Below are 21,461 nucleotides of genomic sequence, written 5' to 3'. Positions count from 1 at the left end.
ATTGCCCCTTAATTGGAAAAAATGAATTGGGTACAGTAAATTTTTTTTAAAATTAGGCCGGAGTGTTGTCTTATTTAATACCACGTTCAGAACGTGGCTACCGTGGGCGACATGGTGGCGCAGTGGTTAGCACTGCTGCCTCACAGCATCGAGCACCCGGGTTCGATCCAGGCCCCAGGTCACTGTCCATTTGGAGTTTGCACATTCTCCCCGTGTCTGTGTTGGCCTCACCCCCACAACCCAGAGATGTTCAGGTTAGGTGAATTGGCCACACTAAATTGCCCCTTAATTGGAAAAATATAATTAGGGACTCTAAAATTTATCTTTTTAAAAACAACGTGGCTACCATCACTGGGCTTCTTGAGTATCTGGTAGGAGGGAATGTGAGTGGGGTCGTGACTAGGGCTCGGAGGGGGTCCCTACGCAGGAACTCGTCTACATCCTCACCCATTCTGCTCCCTGTTCCTTTACCCATCCCTTCAGTCTTTCTGCTGTGGCCTCCCAGTAATAGAACAATAGGATTAGGAGAGCCAGGCCACCCATACCTCTTTTCCTTTGTTGGACCCTATTTTGAATCCTCGGATTCTACCCACCCACCCCGTAACAGACACACACAAACGCCATGATCAGTTTATCTACCGTGTTGAAGAAGGCCGTGGGTTGTAGATCGGGAGAGATCTGAATAGGAAGAGGAACCTGGGCAGTACGTTCATTTTGATCATCTGTACTCTCCCTGCCAGGGGAGAGTGGGAGTGTGTCACACCTCTGCAGGTTCCTTCTGACTTCCACTACCAGACTCGTCAGGTTTCATTTGTCAATCCTTTCCCAGTTTGGGCAATTTGAAGAATTTGTTTTGGGCTTGTTTGAACGGCAGTCCCTCAAGCTCTGTCCCTCTCCCGTGTGGGTTCACCGGGAAGCCTTCGCCTTTGCTCAGGCTGAGTTCGTAGCCCAAGAAGGCTCCAAACTCCTTAAGAGCTTCATGATCCCTTCCATACTGGCCCGGAGGTTCGAGATGCAGAGGAGCAGGTCATTCACGTAAAGTGAAACTCTATGCTCTCTGTTCTCTCTTCTCCCCCCCCCACCACCACCAGATATCTCCCCAGCCTTTCGCCATTCTGAGGGCGATCAACAGTGGCTCGATTGCCAGGGCGAACTGCAACAGGGACAGCAGCATCCCTGCCTCATGCTTCTGTGCAGCTGGAAGTATTTAAAGCTGGTGGTATTTGTCCATACACTTGCCATGGGAGCACTGGACAGTAGTTTCATCCAGGAGGTGAACCCTGATCCAAGCCAAAACCACTCCACTACCTCTATTAGGTACTTTCATTCAACTCTGTCGAAGGACCTTTCTGCGTCCAGGGAGATGATTACTTCTGCTGTTCTCTCCCCGGATGGGGTCGCTAGCACGTGCCTGATATTTGATGTTAGCTGCCTGCTCTTGACATAACCCGTCTGGTCCTCTGCGACCACCTCCGATACGCAGCTCTCCAACCTCCTAGCCAAGGTTTTTGCCAGGATTATCGCATCTACATTGAGCAGTGAGATGGGTCTGTCGGACCAGCACTCAAGTCGGGTTTTTGGGTATCAGCGATATTGAGGCTTGCGCTAGTGTTGGTGGCAGGGAGCCCCTTACCAGCGACTACTCGAACACCTCACTCAGATGCGGGCCAGTGCTGGGGTGGATTTTTTGCAGAGGCCCGCTGGGAATCCATCAGGCATCGGCCCTTAGCACTATGGTTAGCACTGTTAATTCACAGTGCCAGAGACACGGGTTAGATTCCTGGCTTGGGGCACTGTCCGTCCGGGTTTGCATGTTCTCCCCTTATCTGCATGGGTTTCCTCCGGTTTCATCCCACAAGTCTCGAAAGACGTGCTTGTTAGGTGAATTGAATTCTCCCTCCGCATACCCGAACAAGTGCCGGTGTGTGGCGACTTGGGGATTTTCACAGTAACTTCATTGCTGTGTTAATGTAAGCGTACTTGTGACGCTAAGAAAGGTTATTACATGGAGTTATGCTCTCAATTACTTTCCCCAGTCCAAATGTTGCTTCCAGGTCCCGTCTCCTATCTTCCCCACGACTGGCATGTACAGTCCGTCGAGGAACTGTTTCATCTTTGAAGCTTCCTTGGGGGGCTTGGAGGTGTACAGCCCCCGGTAGAAGACCTCAAAGGCCTAGTTGACCTTTTCCAGCTAAGCTCAACCTGCCACAGTTATCCCTAACCTGTGCTATTTCCCTAGTGGCTGCCTGCTTTCTCAGCTGATGAACCAGAAGGTGGCGGGCTTTGTCTCCATGCTCGTAAAAGGTCTCTCGAGTCTGGCGGAATTGGTGCATTGCTTTCCTCCTGGAGAGCAGGTCAAAGTCAATTTGTAGATTTTTCCTCTCGCCCAGAAGATCTAAGGTTGGGGCTGGAGTGTACCGTCCGTCCACCTCCAATATCTAGTATACAACAGTTGTTGTATAGCCGCATCTCTCCTGTCTCTGTACGTGATAATTTATTTCCTGATCACAGCCTTCAGCGCCTCCTAGAGCATGGGGGGGTGAGACTTCCCATTCTAGCTGTTGGTAACGTACCCGTCAATGGCCTGTGATATCGTTTTGCAAAATACCTTATTGGCTAGGAGGGACGTGTCCATCCTCACATCCATGTAATGCGGATTGTGGTCGGTGATTACAATTGCGGAGTTGTCCGCTCTTATTACCCCTGGAAACAACAGTTTCCGCACTAGAAAGAAGTCGATCCTGGTGTAGACCCGGTGTACCTGGAAGAGGGTACTGTACGCAATTAAAGTCCATCTGTCCCATCTGACGATGAGTCAATGTGTGTCCATGTCAGGGTACCCGGCATGGTGTTCTTTATGAATTCCGTGTCATCCCAGTTGGGAGCATACATGTTATGTTATGCAGGACCACTAGTGCCCCATCCAGGACACTGCTGACCATGACGTATCGTCCCCCTTGGTCCGTAACTGTCCTCGTCGCTGTAAACATTGTCCTCTTGTTAAGTAGTGTGGCTACCCCCGAGATCTTGTCCTGTAGCAGTAATGGTCCCACCCAGTTCTTTCTTACCCGCAGTTGGTCCTTCTCCCAGGTGTGCCTCTTGGAGGAAGACTATGTCGGCTTTCCAGGTGGGCGAAGACTCTGGATCTTTTCACTGGACCGTTCAGTCCCCTAATGTTCCAGGTGACTATTGGAGTTTAGGCCCTCCCCCTGCCCCGCCCCCACCCCCCTGTTAGGATCAACCATACTTACCTTGTGGACGCACCCATGCACTCTGGGGTTTCCCTTTGTTAAGGGGCCGTGGCCACCTTACTCACCATGAGGCCAGGCCCCTACGCTCCGGGATTTCTCTTTGTCTGGAGGCCACCCAATATGGCCGTCAACTATGTGTACGCCATGTGGATGAGCCCCTGCACTCTGGGGTTTCTCTTTGTTTTGAGGCCCTCCAAAGTGGCTGTTTGCAATGCCTTTGTGTTCCTTGCTGCCATGTGCTGACTGGCAGAAGGCAGGGAGTGGGGATAAAGGGGTCTTTTTCAGGATGGCAGCCGGTGACTAGTGGTGTGCCTCAGGGGTCTGTGCTGGGACCACAACTTTTCACAATATTGATCTGGAAGAAGGAACTGAAGGCACTGTTGCTGAATTTGCAGATGATACAAAGATCTGTCGAGGGACAGGTAGTATTGAGGAAGCAAGGGGGCTGCAGAAGGATTTGGACAAGCTAGGAGAGTGGGCAATGAAGTGGCAAATGAAATACAATGTGGAAAAGTGTGAGGTTATGCACTTTGGAAAAAATAATTTAGGCATAGATTATTTTCTAAATGGGGAAATGCTTAGTAAATCAGAAACACAAAGGGACTTGGGAGTTCTTGTTCACGATTCTCTTAAGGTTAACGTGCAGATTCAGTCGGCAGTTAAGAAGGCAAATGCAATGTTAGCATTCATGCCAAGTGGGCTAGAATACAGGACCAGGGATGTACTTCTGAGGTTGTATAATGCTCTGGTCAGACCCCATTTGGAGTATTGTGAGCAGTTTGGGACTCTGTATCTAAGGAAGGATGTGCTGGCCTTGGAAACGGTCCAGAGGAGGTCCCTAGAATGAAGAGCTTGTCGTATGAGGAACGGGTTGAGGACTCTGGGTCTGTACTCATTGGAGTTTAGAAGGATGAGGGGGGATCTTATTGAAACTTACAGGATACTGCAAGGCCTGGATAGAGTGGACGTGGAGAGGATGTTTCCACTTGTAGGAAAAACTAGAACCAGACGACACCATCTCAGACAAAGGGACGATCCTTTAAAACAGAGATGAGGAGGAATTTCTTCAGCCAGAGGGTGGTGAATCTGTGAAACTCTTTTGCCGCAGAAGGCTGTGGAGGCCAAATCACTGAGTGTCTTAAGACAGAGATAGATAGGTTCTTGATTAATAGGGGATATGGGGTTATGGGGAGAAGACAGAATGGGGATGAGAAAATATCGGCCATGATTGAATGGCGGAGCAAACTCGATGGGCCGAATGGCCTAATTCTGCTCCTATGTCTTATGTGCGATCCGTCTTAGCCAGCCTGGAGCCCCCCCTTATCCCTTTGTTCTCCCGCTGAGTATGCTTCTCTTGCCCCTGCTAGTGCCCCCCCTTTATTTCTGCCCTCCTCCTTATTTACCCCCCTTGATACCCCCTATTTGCAGTGTTCTCCCCCTCTGCCGCTAGGCACTCTCTCCCTAGTGGGAGATAAGTCACGGTTGCCCCCCCCCCCCCCCCACCTGTAATTCCTGGCGCTAGTGTGGTGGCCTCCCTCCTGGGGTAGGTCTGAACCTCCCTTTCTCCTGCTGCATGTCTGCTCCCCCCTCCCCTTTCTGAGCCTTAGCTCCAACATTCAAAACAAGGCAGTGCAATCCTGCACAACAGTCTCTCAATGTCCCAGTCCACCAGGGTTCATCGCTGGTTCTGCTGCTGTCTTCCCAGCTCACGTTTGTGGACGAATGCATCCACCAGTGTGGTGTAATGTTCTCTGCCCTGGGAGGTGATCCAGAGCTTGGCTGGGTACCAAATTTCACACCCTTCTTGTATAGGACTGCCTTGGCTCTGTTGAATTTTGCCCAGTGTTTGGCCAGGTCTACCCCAATGTCCTGATATATCCTGATCGGGTGTCCTTTCTAGTGCAGGATCTTATCTGTCTGGCCCAGTTTAGGATTGTTTCCCAGTCCTGGTGTCAGTGAAACGTTGTGATCAAGGCCCTTGGTTGTTCCCCTGCCTTGGGTTTGGTCGATGTGACCGGTGGGCTCTTGTCTATTTCTGGCGGCTTGGCGAAGCTATCTCTCCCCACCAGGTTACCCAGCAATTGGGCCACGTATTCCATGGAGTTCCTGCTCTCGGTTCCCTCCAGTAGTCCCACTATGCGTAGGTTCTGGCGCCACGATCGGTTTTCCTGATCCTCGACCTTGTCCCTTGTGTCACCACCAAACTTTCCATTTCCGTTTCCAATGCGGCGATCTAGTCGCTATGGTCAGTCGTGGCCTTCTCTAGCTGTCTTATGGTTGTGTCCTGGGTCTCCAACCGCCCCTCCTCCGCCTTTTCAGGGCCGCATGCAGGCTGATCAGCGCTTCTGCCACTACCACTTTGATCGTTGCCCTCATCTCTACTTTAATGGCCTCCTTGAGCTCCTGTGTAAGGAATTCCCTCAATCCGTTGGGAAAGGGAGCTCTGTGCGCGGCCTGGTGGTCCCTAACGGTCAGGCGTGGCTGGGGCCTTGTCGTACCGCGTGCTTGCCGCCTCCTCAATTTGTCTCTTCAGGCTTTTGCTGCCTTTGCCATCCTTTCGGCCCTTGGAGCTGCTGCTCAGCATATCTAGTCCTGGCGTCTTTGGAAGAAGGTGAGCGGTGTTTTTTCCTGATTTTAAGGGACTATTTTGAGCTTAAAATGCCTAATTCCATGTTTTGAGGAAGAGAGCATCTTTCCTGCGCCTGCTCAGCACACCCCCGTCACCACCTTGTAATACAATATAGCTGAAATTCCTACATTCATCACAGGGTGATCTTTATGGAAGTGATGCTTCTGATACAAGCTAGATATATTTCAACAAAGGCAAAAATATGGCTCATTAGTTGCTGAGGGAAATAGCGATTATTGTGGAACAAAAAAGCAGGGTGTATGATGCATGTTATCCTCAAAGGAAATCCAGATCAAATTCAATAGGTTGCAAAGGGAGATGAAGCTGACTGTCAAAGAAAGTTAACATTAACGAGAACCCAATGGTCTTCTATCAGCATGTAAAAAATGAGTGGGTACTAAGATGAACTGGGTTCTTTTCAGGGCAAAAAGAGTGATATATTCTTCCAGGTGCAGGGCAAAGCTATAATATTTAATGAGTTCTTTGTATTGTGTTTACTAAGGAAGAGGAAACTGACAAAATATTGGTAGAAAAGGAGATAGTGGAGGTAATGGATTGTGTGAAAATTGAAAGGAAGGAAATACTGCGGAGGCAGGCTATGCTTAGGCTAAATAAGTTACCTAGTCCAGATGACTTGCATCCAAGCTTGCTAAAGGAATGGGGATAGATATCGCGGAAGGGCTTAACCATAGCCTTTCAATCTTTCAATATTGGGGAGCTGAGAGCAGTGGAAAATTTGACTTAAGAAAGTCCTAGCAACTGCAAACTGGTTAATTAAACATCCGTGGTGGGTAATGTTCTGGGATCCATAATCAGGGAAAAATATCACTAGGCACTTGGAGAGATTTGAGCTAATCAAACATTGTCAGCAGGAATTTGTAAAAGGCAGATCATAATTGACTAACCTAACTGAATTATTTTGTGAAATAACAGGTTGATGAGAGGCATTTGGTGGGTGTTGTCTGTATAGATTTTAAGAAACCATTTCACACAGTACTACATAAAAAGTTGATTAACAAAATTGAAGTTTATGGAATAGGAGGGTAAGTGTCCAATTTAATTCAAAATTAGCTTAAGAACAGAGAGTTGTGGTAGCTGGTTGCTTTTCGGTGATAGACATGGGGTTGGATTTTCCGGACCCCTAGCCGCATGTTTATCGACGTCGTGCCGTTTTGCTGCCGTCGGGATTCTCCATTGAAAAATTTTCCATTGAAGTCACCCTTTTCTGCCAGGAAACCCGCATGCGGGGATGCGCTGCCGACGGGAAAAGTGAATCACAACAGCCTGAGAATTCCGGCCATGATGTTTTCCAAGCATCAGACCTAGGAGCACGACTTTTATTGCTTATATATAAATGACTTGGATCTTGGTATGTGAAGTAACCAAAGTAACCATAGAAACCAAACTTGCCGTAGTGGCAAACAGTGAGAATGTCTGAACAAGACATTAATAGGCTAGCAGAACAGACAGACAAGTGACAGATGAAATGTAATATGGAGGTGTGAGCGGTGATGCATTTTGCAGAAAGGATGGGGAAAGGCAATATAAACTTAATGGCACAATTCTAGAGTGTGCAGGAATAGAGGGACCTGGGTGTCACTGGCTAGGTTGTCCATCCCTAATTACTCTGGAGAAGAAGGTGATGAGCCACCTTCCTGAAACATGTGCTGTAGGACATCCACTTTGCTGCTAGGGAGTTTCAGGATTTTAACCCAGTTACAGTGTAAGAACAGCATTATAGTTCCAAGTCGAGGTGGTATGTGACTTGGAAGAGAACTTGCTGGTGTATCTGATGCCCTTCTCCTTCTGGGTGGTAGAGATTGCGAGTTTGGAAGGTGCTGTTCATTTAACCTGGGGATCACCACACCTCAGGCGAAGGACAAGGTTGAGAAGGCGGCACCTTCATGAATAACCTCAGCCGGTACGATAATTGAACCCGTGCTGTTGGCCTCACTCTGCATCGCAAAACCAGCCCGAGACCATGCAGTGCAGTACATGGTCGGCAGCTGAAGGATTTCCAAGCCCATTTTTCACCTGATGCTGTGAGACCTCATGGGATCCAGAGTCAATGTTGGGAACTCCCTGGGCAACTCCATCATGACCGTATCGCACTGTGCCATTCCAACTCTGGAAAGTCTGCCCTGCCAGTGGGACAGGCAATACCTAGTGATGGCAGTGAGTGAGTACGATTTCATCAGGCTGTTGTATGACTAGTTTGTGGGACAGCTCTCCCAATTTTGGCACAAACCCCCAGATGTTGGTGAGGAAGAATTTGCAGGATCGACAGAACTGGACATTTCTGGTGTCTAGGTTGATTCCTTATTGACTTTGTAGTGGTTTGACATGCCATTTCAAAGGGAATTTAAGAGTCAATCTCTTTACTGTGGGTCAGGTGTCACATGGCCAAGACCAAATAAGGACAGCCGATTTCTTTCCCTAAAGGTCAGAAAGCTTTTACAACAATTATGGTCACTACTGGGAGTAGCTTTTAATTCCAGATTTATTGATTGAGTTTGAATTTAATCAGCTTCTCTGGTGGGATTTGAACTCATGTTCTGATTCTCTGGATGACCAGTGCAGTAGCATTATCACTATGTTGGCATCCCCTGATGTGCACTAATGTTTGGAGGTGGAAGGACAAATTGAGTGAGTGGTTGGCAGAACAATATGGGAAATTGGGCTTCATGAATGGAAGCACTGGGCCCGATCAAATGGCCTTGTCACGCCCGACTCGGGACGTGACGAGGCCGCTAAATCCACCAAGAGTTGCCGTACTTGGGACACCTCGCGAAATCTAACGAGATCTTGCCAGAAGTCGCAATCTGGATCTCGCCCACACTGGGCAGGATCCAGATTTGCATATTCAAGTGAACAGTTAGCCTCACTTAAAATGTCTGCATTAGAGTCTCCCAAAGCCCGGGATCGAACGCCCTTACTTGGGAGAACTCACCGTGGCGCCATTTAGGACTGATCCACACAAATGTGGACCAGGTGCCTGGGGGGGGGGGGGGGGGCTGTCCCAGGTCATTGGAGGCCAGGCTCTGGGCAGGATGGTACCCTGGCACTCCTGCCACCTGGGCACCTTGACACTACCAGCTGGGCACCCTGACAGCACGACCCTGGTGCTGCCAGGATGCACAATTGGCATTGTAAGGATACCAGGCTGGCAGTGTCAAGGTGCCCAGATGTGAGAGTGGCACTGCCAGGGTGCTCTGCCCTTATGGAGTAGGATGAGAGAAGGCTTGCGGACCCCCCAGCAGGTACGTTGGAGCATCAGAGTATGGGGCGGCATTTAGAAATAGCACCCAGAGCTCTTCCTGCAGTGACAAGCTAAGCTCGCCAGTGCAGGAAATGAAGGCAAGTGTGGCCTAGGCGAGACGTTCTTTTCTGAGGCTATTAAAGAAGTCTCATTCGATAGTGGGGACTTTCTGGGCGCTGCAGGCAGCGAGAAACACCCTGCTAAATGCGTCCAAAACGGGACTCTGATTTTTCCCGCTAAATCGCGCCCATTGAATTCAAAAGCAAGTTGTGATGAACTTTTATAAAAGTTCTAGTTGGTCCCCGACTAGAGTACTCTTTCCAGTTCTGATCACTATATTTTAGGATGGATGTGACAGTCTTTGAGAGGGTGCAGAGGAGATTTACCAGAATGGCTCCAGGAATGCGGGGTTTTGGCTTCAGGGTTAGGTTCAAAAGGCAGGAGCTGTTCTTAGAGTGAAGGAGATTTGAGGAAAGATGATAGGGGTGTACAAGAATATGATGATTTAGATGAGGTAAGCAAGAAAAAAAACTTCCTGTCAGCTGATGATACAAGGATTAGGGACACAGATTAAAGATCTTGGGCAAGAGGGTAATGTGAGGAAGAACATTTTTACACAGGGAGCGGGAATAACTTGGAACCGGCTGCGTACATGGAAGCAGAAACATCAATGATTTCAGAAGGAAATTGGACAGGTACTAGAAGGAAATAAACTTGCACTATGGGGATGAAGCAGGGTAGTGCAACTGACTGGTTGCTCTGCGGTGAGCCAGCTTAGACTTGATGGACTGAATGGTCTCCTTGTGTGCCATAAATCATTCATTTAGGTTGTTGATCAGTTAATTATTGCCTGCCAGTATCATGGTTGTAGTTGGTCTGTTTCGTCAGCATTATGCCTTTAGGGAAGATATACTTCATCTCCACTGAAATGCTGAATAAACCCCTCTACGTCATGTCACTTAAGCTCCTCCCTCACACACTTGTAGTTATCCTTTCTGAAATTACACACCAAGCTTTTGATCTTTGTTGTCTGATGCAGCAAATGTTGACATGTTGGTATCAATTTGATGACTGGAGTAAACATTTTGTTCTTATTTTGATTGCCAGTTCTTTTAATTTATGCCTTTAAAAAAAAAAAATCTTTTAGCTGAACATCTGGACTCCTCTCCAAACAATCTGACACCAATGACAAGTCAGTTGTACTTGGTTGATGCTGGATTCTCTATCAATTCAGCCTTTCCACTTGCCCTGCGGTCACAGAGACATATCGACGTCATCCTGTCTTTTGGTTTTAGTCGGGGATCACCATTCAAGGTGAGAGGGATTTGTACAAAATGCAGTGACAACCTGGTTGTGTGACCTTTCTTCCAAGTTGTACCGTGCAGGTTGATGTACTGGTGATGGTAGTGAAGGAGCAAATCCGAGTTCAAGAGATTAAATTATACTGGAGCAAATCATGAAAGTGAATTCAACAGAGCTGGTAATTTGTGACCGGTGCTATAAAAAGACCGTGAAAGTTGCCAGATGGTTATTAAAAACCAGTCTGGTTGACTATTGCTTGGTCTAACTGCAGCCCTACACTGCATGGTAACATGGGATGAGCATTAAATACTCAATTGCTGGGGTTACCCACATCCCAGAATAAATTAAAAAATATATAGTAAGGGAGAGACTTTGAAATCATATGTCCCCAACATTGTTCTTCATTTATTTTCACCTTTTTACCATAGAAATCCATGTTTATTACAAAATGACCTCCTTATCGAAGACTCAATGGTAATATTTGTCAGTCTTGAGGATTTCCCTAATAATGACTATCCTGGATAGGCACCCCTTAATTATCACATGTTTAATCTCTATGTAGTCAGTCTCTGGCAACAGAATTATCTGAAGTCTGACTTTTATAAAATTAGCTGAAACATTTTTACTTAAAATACCCTTGATTCTATCCCAATGGAGGAATAAAGGCAAATACAGTGCTGATTAGTCATATCCGGGTAGCAGTCAAACCCTTGGAAAGGTATGGATTACTGATCAATAATCAATACCTCCTCGTTGAGAGCATGACTGTAAATTTTGGCTAGGTCTACGCTGTTCTAATATTGTCCATACAAGGAAGGGCTGCAGGAAAACTAGTGAATCAAGTGAACAAGGTTTAGATTGTGTGTAGAATGCCATAAAGAGTTGCATTGACTCATAGTGGACACCTTCCACGGTTCAGTGCCATTGTTACTCTAACTCGTGGGGGAGGGAGAATCAATCGGCTGAAAACTTATTTGATTTTCATAGAAAAGCCAGAAAGTTTCTCGCCGTTGTCAGCAGTTCCACAGGTTAGACACATTTATAGAAATGTTTTTACTAATAACTGATATATTTATAACTTTACAGAAAAGTATATTTTTCAAGCCGCATATACAAAGACATACATTTTGCAATTATGTCCCGAAGATATGTCCCGGGGCTGGTTTAGCACAGGGCTAAATCGCTGGCTTTGAAAGCAGACCAAGACAGGCCAGCAGCACGGTTCAGTTCCCGTACCAGCCTCCCCGAACAGGCGCTGGAATGTGGCGTGTAGGGGCTTTTCACAGTAACTTCATTTGAAGTACTTGTGACAATAAGCGATTTTCATTGCGTTCATTTCAAGTTGACTGTTCACAGGCATCTTTTAAAAATTAATTTTTACGGGATGTAAGCTTCGCTGGCTAGGCCAGCATTTGTTGCTCATCTCTATTTGCCCTTGATGAAATGAAAAAATGAAAATTGCTTATTGTCACGAGTAGGCTTCAAATGAAGTTACTGTGAAAAGCCCCTAGTCACCACATTCCGGCACCTGTTCTGGGAGGCTGTTACGGGAATCAAACCGTGCTGCTGGCTTGCCTTGGTCTGCTTTCAAAGCCAGCGATTAGCCCTGTGAGCTAAACAGCCCCTGATAAGTGATGATGAGCTGCCTTCTTGAATTGTTGCTGTCCGTGTGGTGTAGGTACACCCATGGTGCTTTTAGGGAGGGAGTTCCAGAATTGTGTCCCAGAGACAGTGAAGGAACGGCGATATATTTCCAAGTCATGATGGTGAGTGGCTTGGAGCGCAACATCCAGGTGGTGGGGTTCCCAGGTATCTGCTGCTCTTGTCCTTCTAGATGGTAATGGTCGTGGCTTTGGAAGGTGTTGCCTAAGGTGAGTTCCTGCAATGCATCTTGTGGATGGTACACATTGCTGCAACTCTGTGTCCATGGCGGAGGGATTGAATGTTTGTGGCCAATGAAGCAGGCTGCTTTGTCCGAGATGGTGTTGAGCTTGTTGGGTATTGGAGCTGCACTCATCCAGGCAAGTGGAGAGTATTCCATCACACTCCGACTTTTGCCTTGGACAGGCTTTGGGGAGTCAGGAGGTGAGTTACATGCTGCAGGGTTCCTATCCTCTGACCTACTCTTGTAGCCACAGTTTAATATGGCATGTCCAGTCAAGTTTCTCATCAATGGTAACCCCCAGGATGTTGATAGTGGGGGATTCAGCGATGGAAGTGCCATTGAATGTCATGAGGCAATGGTTTGATTCTATCTTACTGGAGATGGTCATTGCCTGGCACTTGTGTGGCACGAATGTTACTTTCCACTTGTCAGCCCAAGCCTGGATATTGTCCAGGTCTTGCTGCATTTTGCTTCAGTGTCTGAGGAGTCATAAAATGGTGCTGAGCATTGTGCAATCATCAGTGAACATCCCCACTTCTGACCTTATGTTGGAAGGAAAGTTATTACCATGAATTTACCTAAAACTTTGTTTTCTTCCCTTCTCTCTCCTCCCCTCCACCCAGGTTCTGAAGAAGACGGAGGAATTCTGCACAGAACATAAGATCCCTTTCCCACAAATCGATGTGGCAAATATATTTGAGAACAGCCTACAGGAATGCTATATCTTCATGGATGAAATGAATCCCAATGTTCCCATAGTGATTCATTTCCCGCTCACAAATGCCACATTCAAGGATTACAAATCTCCAGGTGAGGAAATGTGTCCTAGAGCAGCAAAAAAAATACTTCCAAATATAACGAATGGAAGATGGGTGATAAAAATGTTCATGTTTTTATCTGAAAAATTAACTAAACTGCCTAAGTCCTATGAAGCTGATTTCCTACTAGCTCATTTCCTCAAATCACTAACCACCATTCTCCTAAAGCACATGCTGGCTCTTTCCTCAGGTGGTTCCCCTGCCAGTCTTTTAAAACTGAAAAATTAAACCTGTTCTCTCCTACTGCTGTGCTACCTCTAATCTTCCTCTTCTCTCTTAATGATCATCCAGCTCTACTTTATTTCACCCTTCCTTCACTGAAATCCTTATCCATGCTTTTGTTGGTTCCTGCTTTACAATAGTGACGTTTAAGGGGTATCTTGACAAATACATGAATAGGATGGGAATAAAGGGATACGGACCCCGCAAGTGTAGCAGATTTTAGTTTAGACGGGAAGGGTGGTCGGCGCAGGCTTGGAGGGCCGAAGGGCCTGTTCCTGTGCTGTACTTTTCTTTGTAATTTGCTTCGGTTTTTTCAAGTCTTCACCTTGGCTCTTAAGTTCCACAAAATAACTTGTTGAAAGCATCCCATCCACAATGTCCATAAAACCCTTCAGCTGCTGCTCAGTCTTTGTTATCTTCTCTTGAAGTGTTTTTGGAATGTATTACAATGTTAATCACCAATTTGTAAATACAAGTTATTAGAAGCAAAGAGGCTATCAGTGCTTTGTCACTCATTGCGGTCTTGTGTCGATTGTAGGAATCAAACGTACATCTGAAGAAGATATAATCAACTCCAGTTTTGTCCTAGAAGCACAGCATTCACCATACAGCACCCTCAACTTTACATACACCCCTCTTGATTTTGACAAGCTCGTTGAGCTGAATTGCTACAATGTGATGAACAATAAAAACATCATTCTGATGATCTTGAAGAAGGCATTCGTTCAGAAGAACTAAGCCACATCAATTCTGGAAGAGTACAGAAACAAACTATGAAGAGTGGAAACCTTGCTCTTGTCTCTTCATCCAGTTTTTGGTTTAGTTAAAGCTAAATCAGCAATTTGTCATCTCATTGATTGATTCGTTGGGTTGCCTTGCAGTGGTGTAGGATGGTCAGGAGACACCTATTTTGGGCCTTAGTGCTGCGCTGAATAGGTCACCAGTAAGTCAGAGTTGTAATTCAGGAGTCTGGTAGAAAAGCTCCCCACAGTTGCATTTCTGGGATTCGCAACTTGATATGCATCCTAGCACAATTGTGCCAATGCCTAAGAACACTAACCTCTGCTGAATGGTCATCAACCTATAATGTTTAACTTAATTTCTGTTTCCACAGATGCTCCCTGACATGGCGAATATTTCTGGCATATTATTGCCTCTTATTTCCAGCATCTGCAGAATTTTGCTTTTTGATTGCTCTACTGCTCTCTCCTTAAATCCATTACAACCCAATTAAGAGATATAGAAAAGTAGCTGTTGTTTATCTTGTGTAATTCATGTTTAAGCCATTCATATATTTGTGTGTCTATCGAGGCAACTCTTCCAACACAATGTTCTGAATAGTAGTAATTTTCCCATTATGTACAGAGAAAAACGACTGTAAACCTAAATTCTCAGTTCAGCAGATTACTACAATTTATGTTTGAATTACAAATATTTAAATTAATTGTCTATTAGCATTCACGATTTACTGAACACAAAAATGAAGAGCTGTTTCTTTTGTTGATCAACTCTGGGATGACCTCCTACTGAGCAAAATGTAGCACAAGGTTAATTCTGGGAATGGCTAACTAACGAGTTGGGATAAATGAGTAATTTTCAGGTTGGCAAACTAGTAGAGTGGCATAGGGATCAGCACTGGGGCCTCAACTATATTCAATCTATGTTGATGGCTTAGATTAAGAACAGAGGCGATGCAAAGGTGGATGGGCAAGGAAGTTGTGAGGAGGATACGGAGAGTAGACAAAGGGATATATGTAAGTATGTGAAAATTTGGCACTTAAAGTAAAATTGAGTTATCGTCTTTGGTGAGAAGAATACAGTCCAAAGATGTGCGGGTTAGGTGGATTGGCCATGCTAAATTGCCCGTAGTGTCCTAAAAAGTAAGGTTAAAGGGGGGGTTGTTGGGTTACGGGTATAGGGTGGATACGTGGGTTTGAGTAGGGTGATCATTGCTCGGCACAACATCGAGGGCCGAAGGGCCTGTTCTGTGCTGTACTGTTCTATAAGCATTGTATGTCTCATTACACATTAACAGGTCCAGAATATGGCTCCTGGTACGTTCCAGAGTGTAATGTTCTAAGAAACCAACCCAAATCTACTCCATGAACTTATCCTTCAGGCACCCTTTGTCCTCTTGAGGTTTGGATTAAAGTAATCCATAACATTTCCAGAACCTTTGTCCTAAGCCTATTTTTTGATGTACACTGACCTGCAGGATAGCTACTCTTAGGGGGCCAAGATGCTACCTCTGCCTTTTTCCCTTTGCTATTTCTTATCTCCACCCAAACTGATTCACATTTTGATCTTCTAAACCAAGATCATTTCTCATTAATATACAGATCTCCCTTTTCTTTTCCTCTCCTTTCAAAATGTCAAATACCTTTGAGTATTCAGATTCCAGCATTGGCCACCTTGTTACCATGTCTCCACACTCATGTTTTTCCTATAGTTTACTTCTCACCTTTAATTCCTATCTTTTTACCATTTTAGCCTACTCTGACATGTTTGTATACTCTTGTTCATTCATGTCAGACTCTGGTTACCATCACTACCTTGCACAATTGCCTTGCCCTCATGGGGACCGTCCTCTTCCCTATTTTGTTTAAATCCCCCTCAACACCCATAGTTGTACGATTTGCCAAGCCACTGGTCCTCGCATTCTTAACGTGAAGGCTGTCTCAACGGTCGACAGTCATTCCCTCTTAATGCCCTCTTTTGAGCCTCACATTCACCGTGCTGATCTTATTTGGTTTGTACCTATTTGTTCGTGACGCAGATAGTAATCCAGAGATTATTAGAGCAGTGCATCTACACAAAAATAAGATTGAGCATCTTGCTTGTCTGGAGTTTTATTGGAGCTGTACTTATCCAGGGAATCGGAAAGCATTCCATCACACCCTTGCCTTGTGCTTTATAGATGGTGGAGAGTCCTAACCACATCCCTTTTAGGTGTTACTCGATGTACGATTCCTAGCTTCTGACATGCTCTTGTAGCCAGTGTTTATACATGGCTAATTCGGTTTCCAGTTAATAGCAACCTCCAGGATGTTGCTAGTGGGGGAGTGATGGTATTGAATGATATGGGGAGATGGTCATTGCCAGGACACGTGTGTGGCATGAATGTTACTTGCCATTGTCAGTCCCAAGCTTAGATATTGGCCAGGTCTTGTTACTAGTGGACATTAGACTGCATCAGTATCTGAGAAGTTACTAATTGTACTTAACATTGTTCAGTTATCAGCAAATATCCCCACTTCTGACAGGGCTTGATGAGATACAGAGAAATTTGGTGCGCAGGAACTCAACACAAATGCAGAGAAATTATTTATTTTCTTCAAACCTCGGAGTAAACAACAAATTCACAGCATTGGAATTATATAAGTTTCAAGTATAAACACAAAAGTCCCTATGATTGCTCCAATTTCCTTGCAGGTTTAGATAAGGTAGGCAAAGAAACTGATGATACACAGCCTAGGGAACACAGATTTAAGAATCAAGGAGGGTGTAAAAAAGAGCTTTGTTTAACACAACGAATGGCAATGACTTAAAACCCGTTGCTGGCAGTGAATACAATCAATAATTTCAAAAGGAAATTAGGTAGGCACTTGAAGAAAAAAACCTGCAGGGCAACCAAATTGAATAACAATTTGGTCAGTACCATTCTGAGAAATTGATGGATCAAATGACCTCCTACTAAGAACTCTGGTTCCACTGGCAAGTTGCACCAGGAGATTGGGGGAAGTCCCCATGGAACTGCAGTGCTCATCGTTGTAGCTGTGATTATGCACGTTCAAATAATCCATGGTAAAAATGCAATGTCTACCGTCTTCATAATTTATTCCGAAACTGAACACAAATCAGAACAAGCCTCCCAATGTTAATTTTCCCGAATGCTTGTGACTAAATAGGGATCATTTCACCAATTCTACAAACTAAGCTTCGGCCCTGATCTGGCTACTGGCAGTGATGCAAGTATGCACTCAACAACAAACGTAAAAGATCTGGGAAATGGAATCACAAGGTGAGTGACCGAAAAAAGGGACAGTGGCAATCCACTATTGCAAAATACCAACACGTGCCATTACAGCTGAGCTACTCAGCAAGAGTTGGTCAAACTCTTAAGTTCCTCAACAGTGCCTGTTCATGATACAATATTCACATGGAAATACTAAACCATATGTGAAAGTTTCCTCAAGCACTGAAATGCTGTGGACCCGTCAAACTCAGTTCAGTCTGTTAGAAAATTCACTTCTGATGCACAGGATCAAACTGACAGCATCAGCAATTGGTGGGAACCACTAGGAAATGGACCAATGGATTTTTAAAAAGCACTTTTACCCACTCAAGCAAACCACATGGTCATCAAGGAAGAGTGGCAACACTGCAATCGCCAAGTGCAGAGTAGCAAGCATTGGCTGAGGCTCAGGGTGATGGTGCCTGTTCCGAGCATCTCACAGCTGAGGGCAGGGTAGGACCATTCCTCCCAGTGGGCTGCTATGGAATCAGTTTCATCTGAACAGTGCCTGACTGGAGAGAGCAGGTAGAGCAGGCACTGCTAATCTACATATCATATAAACAATAGATCTTTTCCGTGATAAAGAGTTACGTTGTGATTGACAGGGTCGCACCCCATGGGCGGGATTCTCTGTCCCGCCACATCAGTTTTCTGGTGCGGAGAACCCCGCTGGCAGCCAGCCAATTGGATTTTCCATTGTGGGCAGCCCCACGCCTTCGGGAAATCCCCGGGCATGGGTGTGCTGTGGGCAACGGTGAATCCAGCCCCATACTAAGCTTAGTCAGGAAAGCACACAGTACTTCTCACATGAAAAGTCTCACACCCTAATGCTTGCAAAGATACAGTACTATGAAGCCTGTCACAGTCCACTGACACTCACATAGGAAAGGACGGCATAGGAAGTACTACAGTCTCCATAGCAACAGAGCAATCCTCAACCTGTGTTGGGAAGGGGGTAGTGTTGGAAAAATGGAACTGAAAGTGCAGGACCAAAAACACAATCTGGAGGGCTGACTGGATGGCACATGATTTAACACAAGAGGGACGTCACCACACAACACGCTGGAAAGAAGAAATTGATTCTGAAATATTCCAAGTGTTGATATCCAGCTTGTGGCACTCCACTGGCACAACTCCATTGATTAGTACAGCTCTTCTGCACAAACTTTGACAGGGGGCCTCACTAGAACAGAACCTTGTAGTAGTCATCTCTGTAACTATACAGAATCAGCAAGGACACTCTGCAGACAGAAAGAAATGCAACAAATTAGAGTGAACGGAATTACAGATCACAGTTAGAGCTAGTTGTAGGATACAGGCAACCTATACCCCACAGCCTATTTCTGGGTGGCTGGTTAATTGCTATAGTCATAGGTTCCTACTATGAAGTATGTTTATCAGTCATTTAGTAAAACATCAGCCTACATCAAAAATCCATAACTAACTCAGCACAGTGTTTCAGAAGGCCCACATAATGTCTATTTGATTGGAATAATATTATTGACACACTGTTGATGCCGTGAGTCAGAAACCTTGGGCTGTATTCTCCGATTCGAAGACGTAAGTGCTGACGCCGGCATGGGAACATTTTACGCCCGAAATAAAGCCGCAAAAGCTGCACTGATCTCCGTCTGGTGCGGGGCTAGCAGGCACGCAGCGCAAAGCCCCCGGATTTACCGGTGGATACGGCCGGAGAATTGCCAGGTTTTTGGTCGCACACGGCAGCGGCCGCACGCGGATCCAGCCTGCCAAAAACTTCCCCTTGTAATCAGCCTCACCTCCCCCGGAATTTTAAACTGTTTTAAAGAAAAGACCTGAATCCAGTCAGAACCATGCAGAAACTCGGGCTGCATTTCTTCAGAAGCTAGTTCTCAGCTCACCTTCCAATCACATAATTCTGAACTGCTTAGAAAGAAACTGCTAATCTGTCTACAGACATATCTTTAACTGTACTACAGTGAGAGCAGATGCTTGACTTCTGCTCACATCTCAAACTGTTTTTCTGCAAAATGCTTGATACCTTAGCTCCTCCCATTAATTACATAACCTTACCAAGCTGAGATATGATGTATATAATTAACTCCATAGGGAATCCCCTTAATCCAACCAAAACTCCATCCCCCCAAGCTTTTACAATGCTCAAATTGCACCCCTGGCTTCTAAAACCTTTCATAACTGGATTCTTTAATAACACTATAGCAGTCACATACTAACTCTGGCTTCTCATCCTCACTGCACTGAATTCCACAATATATCTGAAATTCCTATATTCTTCACAATTTGTTAACTTCTACTCAGCTAGGATCATTCAAGAATCTAGGAGAATTTTGGATAATCATGAGCACTGCATGCACTATTTCTGCAGCTACCCTTTTTAGAACCTTAGCCTGCAGGCCGTCAGGATCTGGGGATGTCAGCTTTTAGTTCCTTAATTTTCTCCAATATTTTTTCCCTGCTGCATTATTCCTCATGGCAATTTTTCTGTTCTCAAAGGGACCAACATTTACTTGAGCTAATCTCCATTTTATATTCCTCACTAGATTACTCTCACTTTTCCCCCCTTTTTAATCAATTGTTTGTCCAAATCCCCCATCCTCAGGCAATTATTTTTTGTATTATAAGCCACTAATATTATCGTTAACTTCCCTAGTAAGCCAGGGGTGGATCTTTTTTATTGAGCTTTTGTTTTAATAAATGTGATTTATTTTGTTGAACAGAGCAGCTGGGTGGCACAGTGGTTAGCACTGCTGCCTCACAGCACCAGAGACCCGGGTTTGATTTTGGCTTTGGGCGACAGGAGCTTGCACATTCTCCCCGTGTCTGCGTGAGTTTCCTCCAGATGCTCTGGTTTCCTCCCACAGTCCAAAGATGTGCAGATTCAGTGGTTTGGACATGCTAAATTGCCCCTTATTGTCCAACAGTTAGGTGGGGTCACAGGGGATAGGGTAGGGAGTGGGGCTAGGTTAGGGTGTCTTTTCGAAGGGTTGGTACAGACTCGATGGGCTAATTGGCCTCCTTCTGCACTGTAGGGATTCTATGATCCTACTACACAACACAAGATCTAAAAAAGCTTGAACACTAACAGTTTCACAATGAATATTCTGCACCTATCCAGGGAGTATTTGACACAACAGTGTAGAAGGAGCTTTATTTACTCTGTATCTAACCCTTAGATGTCAGCATCACAAATTGGATTTGACTGCTATATTTCATAATGTGGAAGCTTTGCCAAAAGCTCAGCTATGTAATTAAAGTTACACCCTGCAGTAACATCCCCTTGCTTTCCCCACAGTCCCATTGCAGCACCCAAGAACGTCATGAATACCACATTGCAATAATTAGGAACTTCCCCTTACAGCATGCAGAGCTTCCTCAAAACACCGTAACAGAACCCAGAAATATTCCCAATATCTCATTACAACACCGAGGAACAATACCAATTTGTCCAAAGCCTCAAATTCAGCATCCAGAAACTCCCATGAGGATTCTTTCCCCACATGTCTGCACCCAGTTGTGTTCCTATCTTACCTCTTGATCAACTTGAAGTGATAGATTTCGTCACAAATGGTTTTCAGGTAACGCTGTTTAGTTAACCGCGAGAGCAGATGTTGCACACTGGCATTGAATGTTTGCTCATCTCCACCGTACTGGGAAAGCAGGAATAGAAAATCAGAGCAAGCACGGGCAGGAAAGTCCAATTAACCACTCACTTCATACTAATGTACATGGGGAGTGTTGAAGCTATCCAATAATGGGCTGGATCATCTTCTATGATTCTACGATTGCTACTGAATACTACATGGAACTATATGGTGAACACAGCATAGAAATAGGCCATTAGGCCCAACCAATCCATTTAAGCTCTATTTAAGCATTTCACAGCCCATTTAAGCTCTGTGCCGACCAGATGTTCCAGAGTTTGATCAGCCAGTTGATCTCGGACTAGATTATGATTAAGGTGTTGCAATGGGCCTCAGTGGCTCTAGGCTTGGAAAGGATAGAATGTAATCAGGATGCCCCTGCCCCTGGACATGTGAGGAAAGATGGAATCAGTCTGGGCTCTGATGCCAGTCATGTTTC

At 45.4% G+C, this 21,461-nt stretch overlaps 2 protein-coding genes across 4 annotated transcripts in view; one reads left to right on the top strand and one right to left on the bottom strand.

The window, feature by feature from the left end:
- The window catches only part of LOC119956118 (cytosolic phospholipase A2 zeta-like), a 194,768-nt gene extending 179,953 nt beyond the window's left edge, over window positions 1-14,815 (top strand). For both annotated transcript variants that reach the window (XM_038783011.1, XM_038783003.1), the window contains exons 19-21: window positions 10,287-10,453; window positions 12,950-13,136; window positions 13,905-14,815. In XM_038783011.1, coding sequence (XP_038638939.1) covers window positions 10,287-10,453; window positions 12,950-13,136; window positions 13,905-14,104 — 554 coding nt within the window. In that variant the 3' untranslated portion in view covers window positions 14,105-14,815. The remainder of the gene's footprint in view (window positions 1-10,286; window positions 10,454-12,949; window positions 13,137-13,904) is intronic.
- Window positions 14,816-16,677: 1,862 nt separating this feature from the next.
- The window catches only part of eif2ak4 (eukaryotic translation initiation factor 2 alpha kinase 4), a 236,481-nt gene continuing 231,697 nt past the window's right edge, over window positions 16,678-21,461 (bottom strand). For both annotated transcript variants that reach the window (XM_038782980.1, XM_038782988.1), the window contains 2 exons: window positions 20,910-21,028; window positions 16,678-18,622 (listed from right to left, as the gene is read on the bottom strand). In XM_038782980.1, the coding sequence (XP_038638908.1) occupies window positions 18,565-18,622; window positions 20,910-21,028 (177 nt within the window). In that variant the 3' untranslated portion in view covers window positions 16,678-18,564. The remainder of the gene's footprint in view (window positions 18,623-20,909; window positions 21,029-21,461) is intronic.

Source organism: Scyliorhinus canicula, chromosome 2 (assembly GCF_902713615.1).
Source record: "Scyliorhinus canicula chromosome 2, sScyCan1.1, whole genome shotgun sequence".
NCBI lineage: Eukaryota > Metazoa > Chordata > Chondrichthyes > Carcharhiniformes > Scyliorhinidae > Scyliorhinus > Scyliorhinus canicula.
This window is presented reverse-complemented; position numbering and strand designations above follow the sequence as displayed.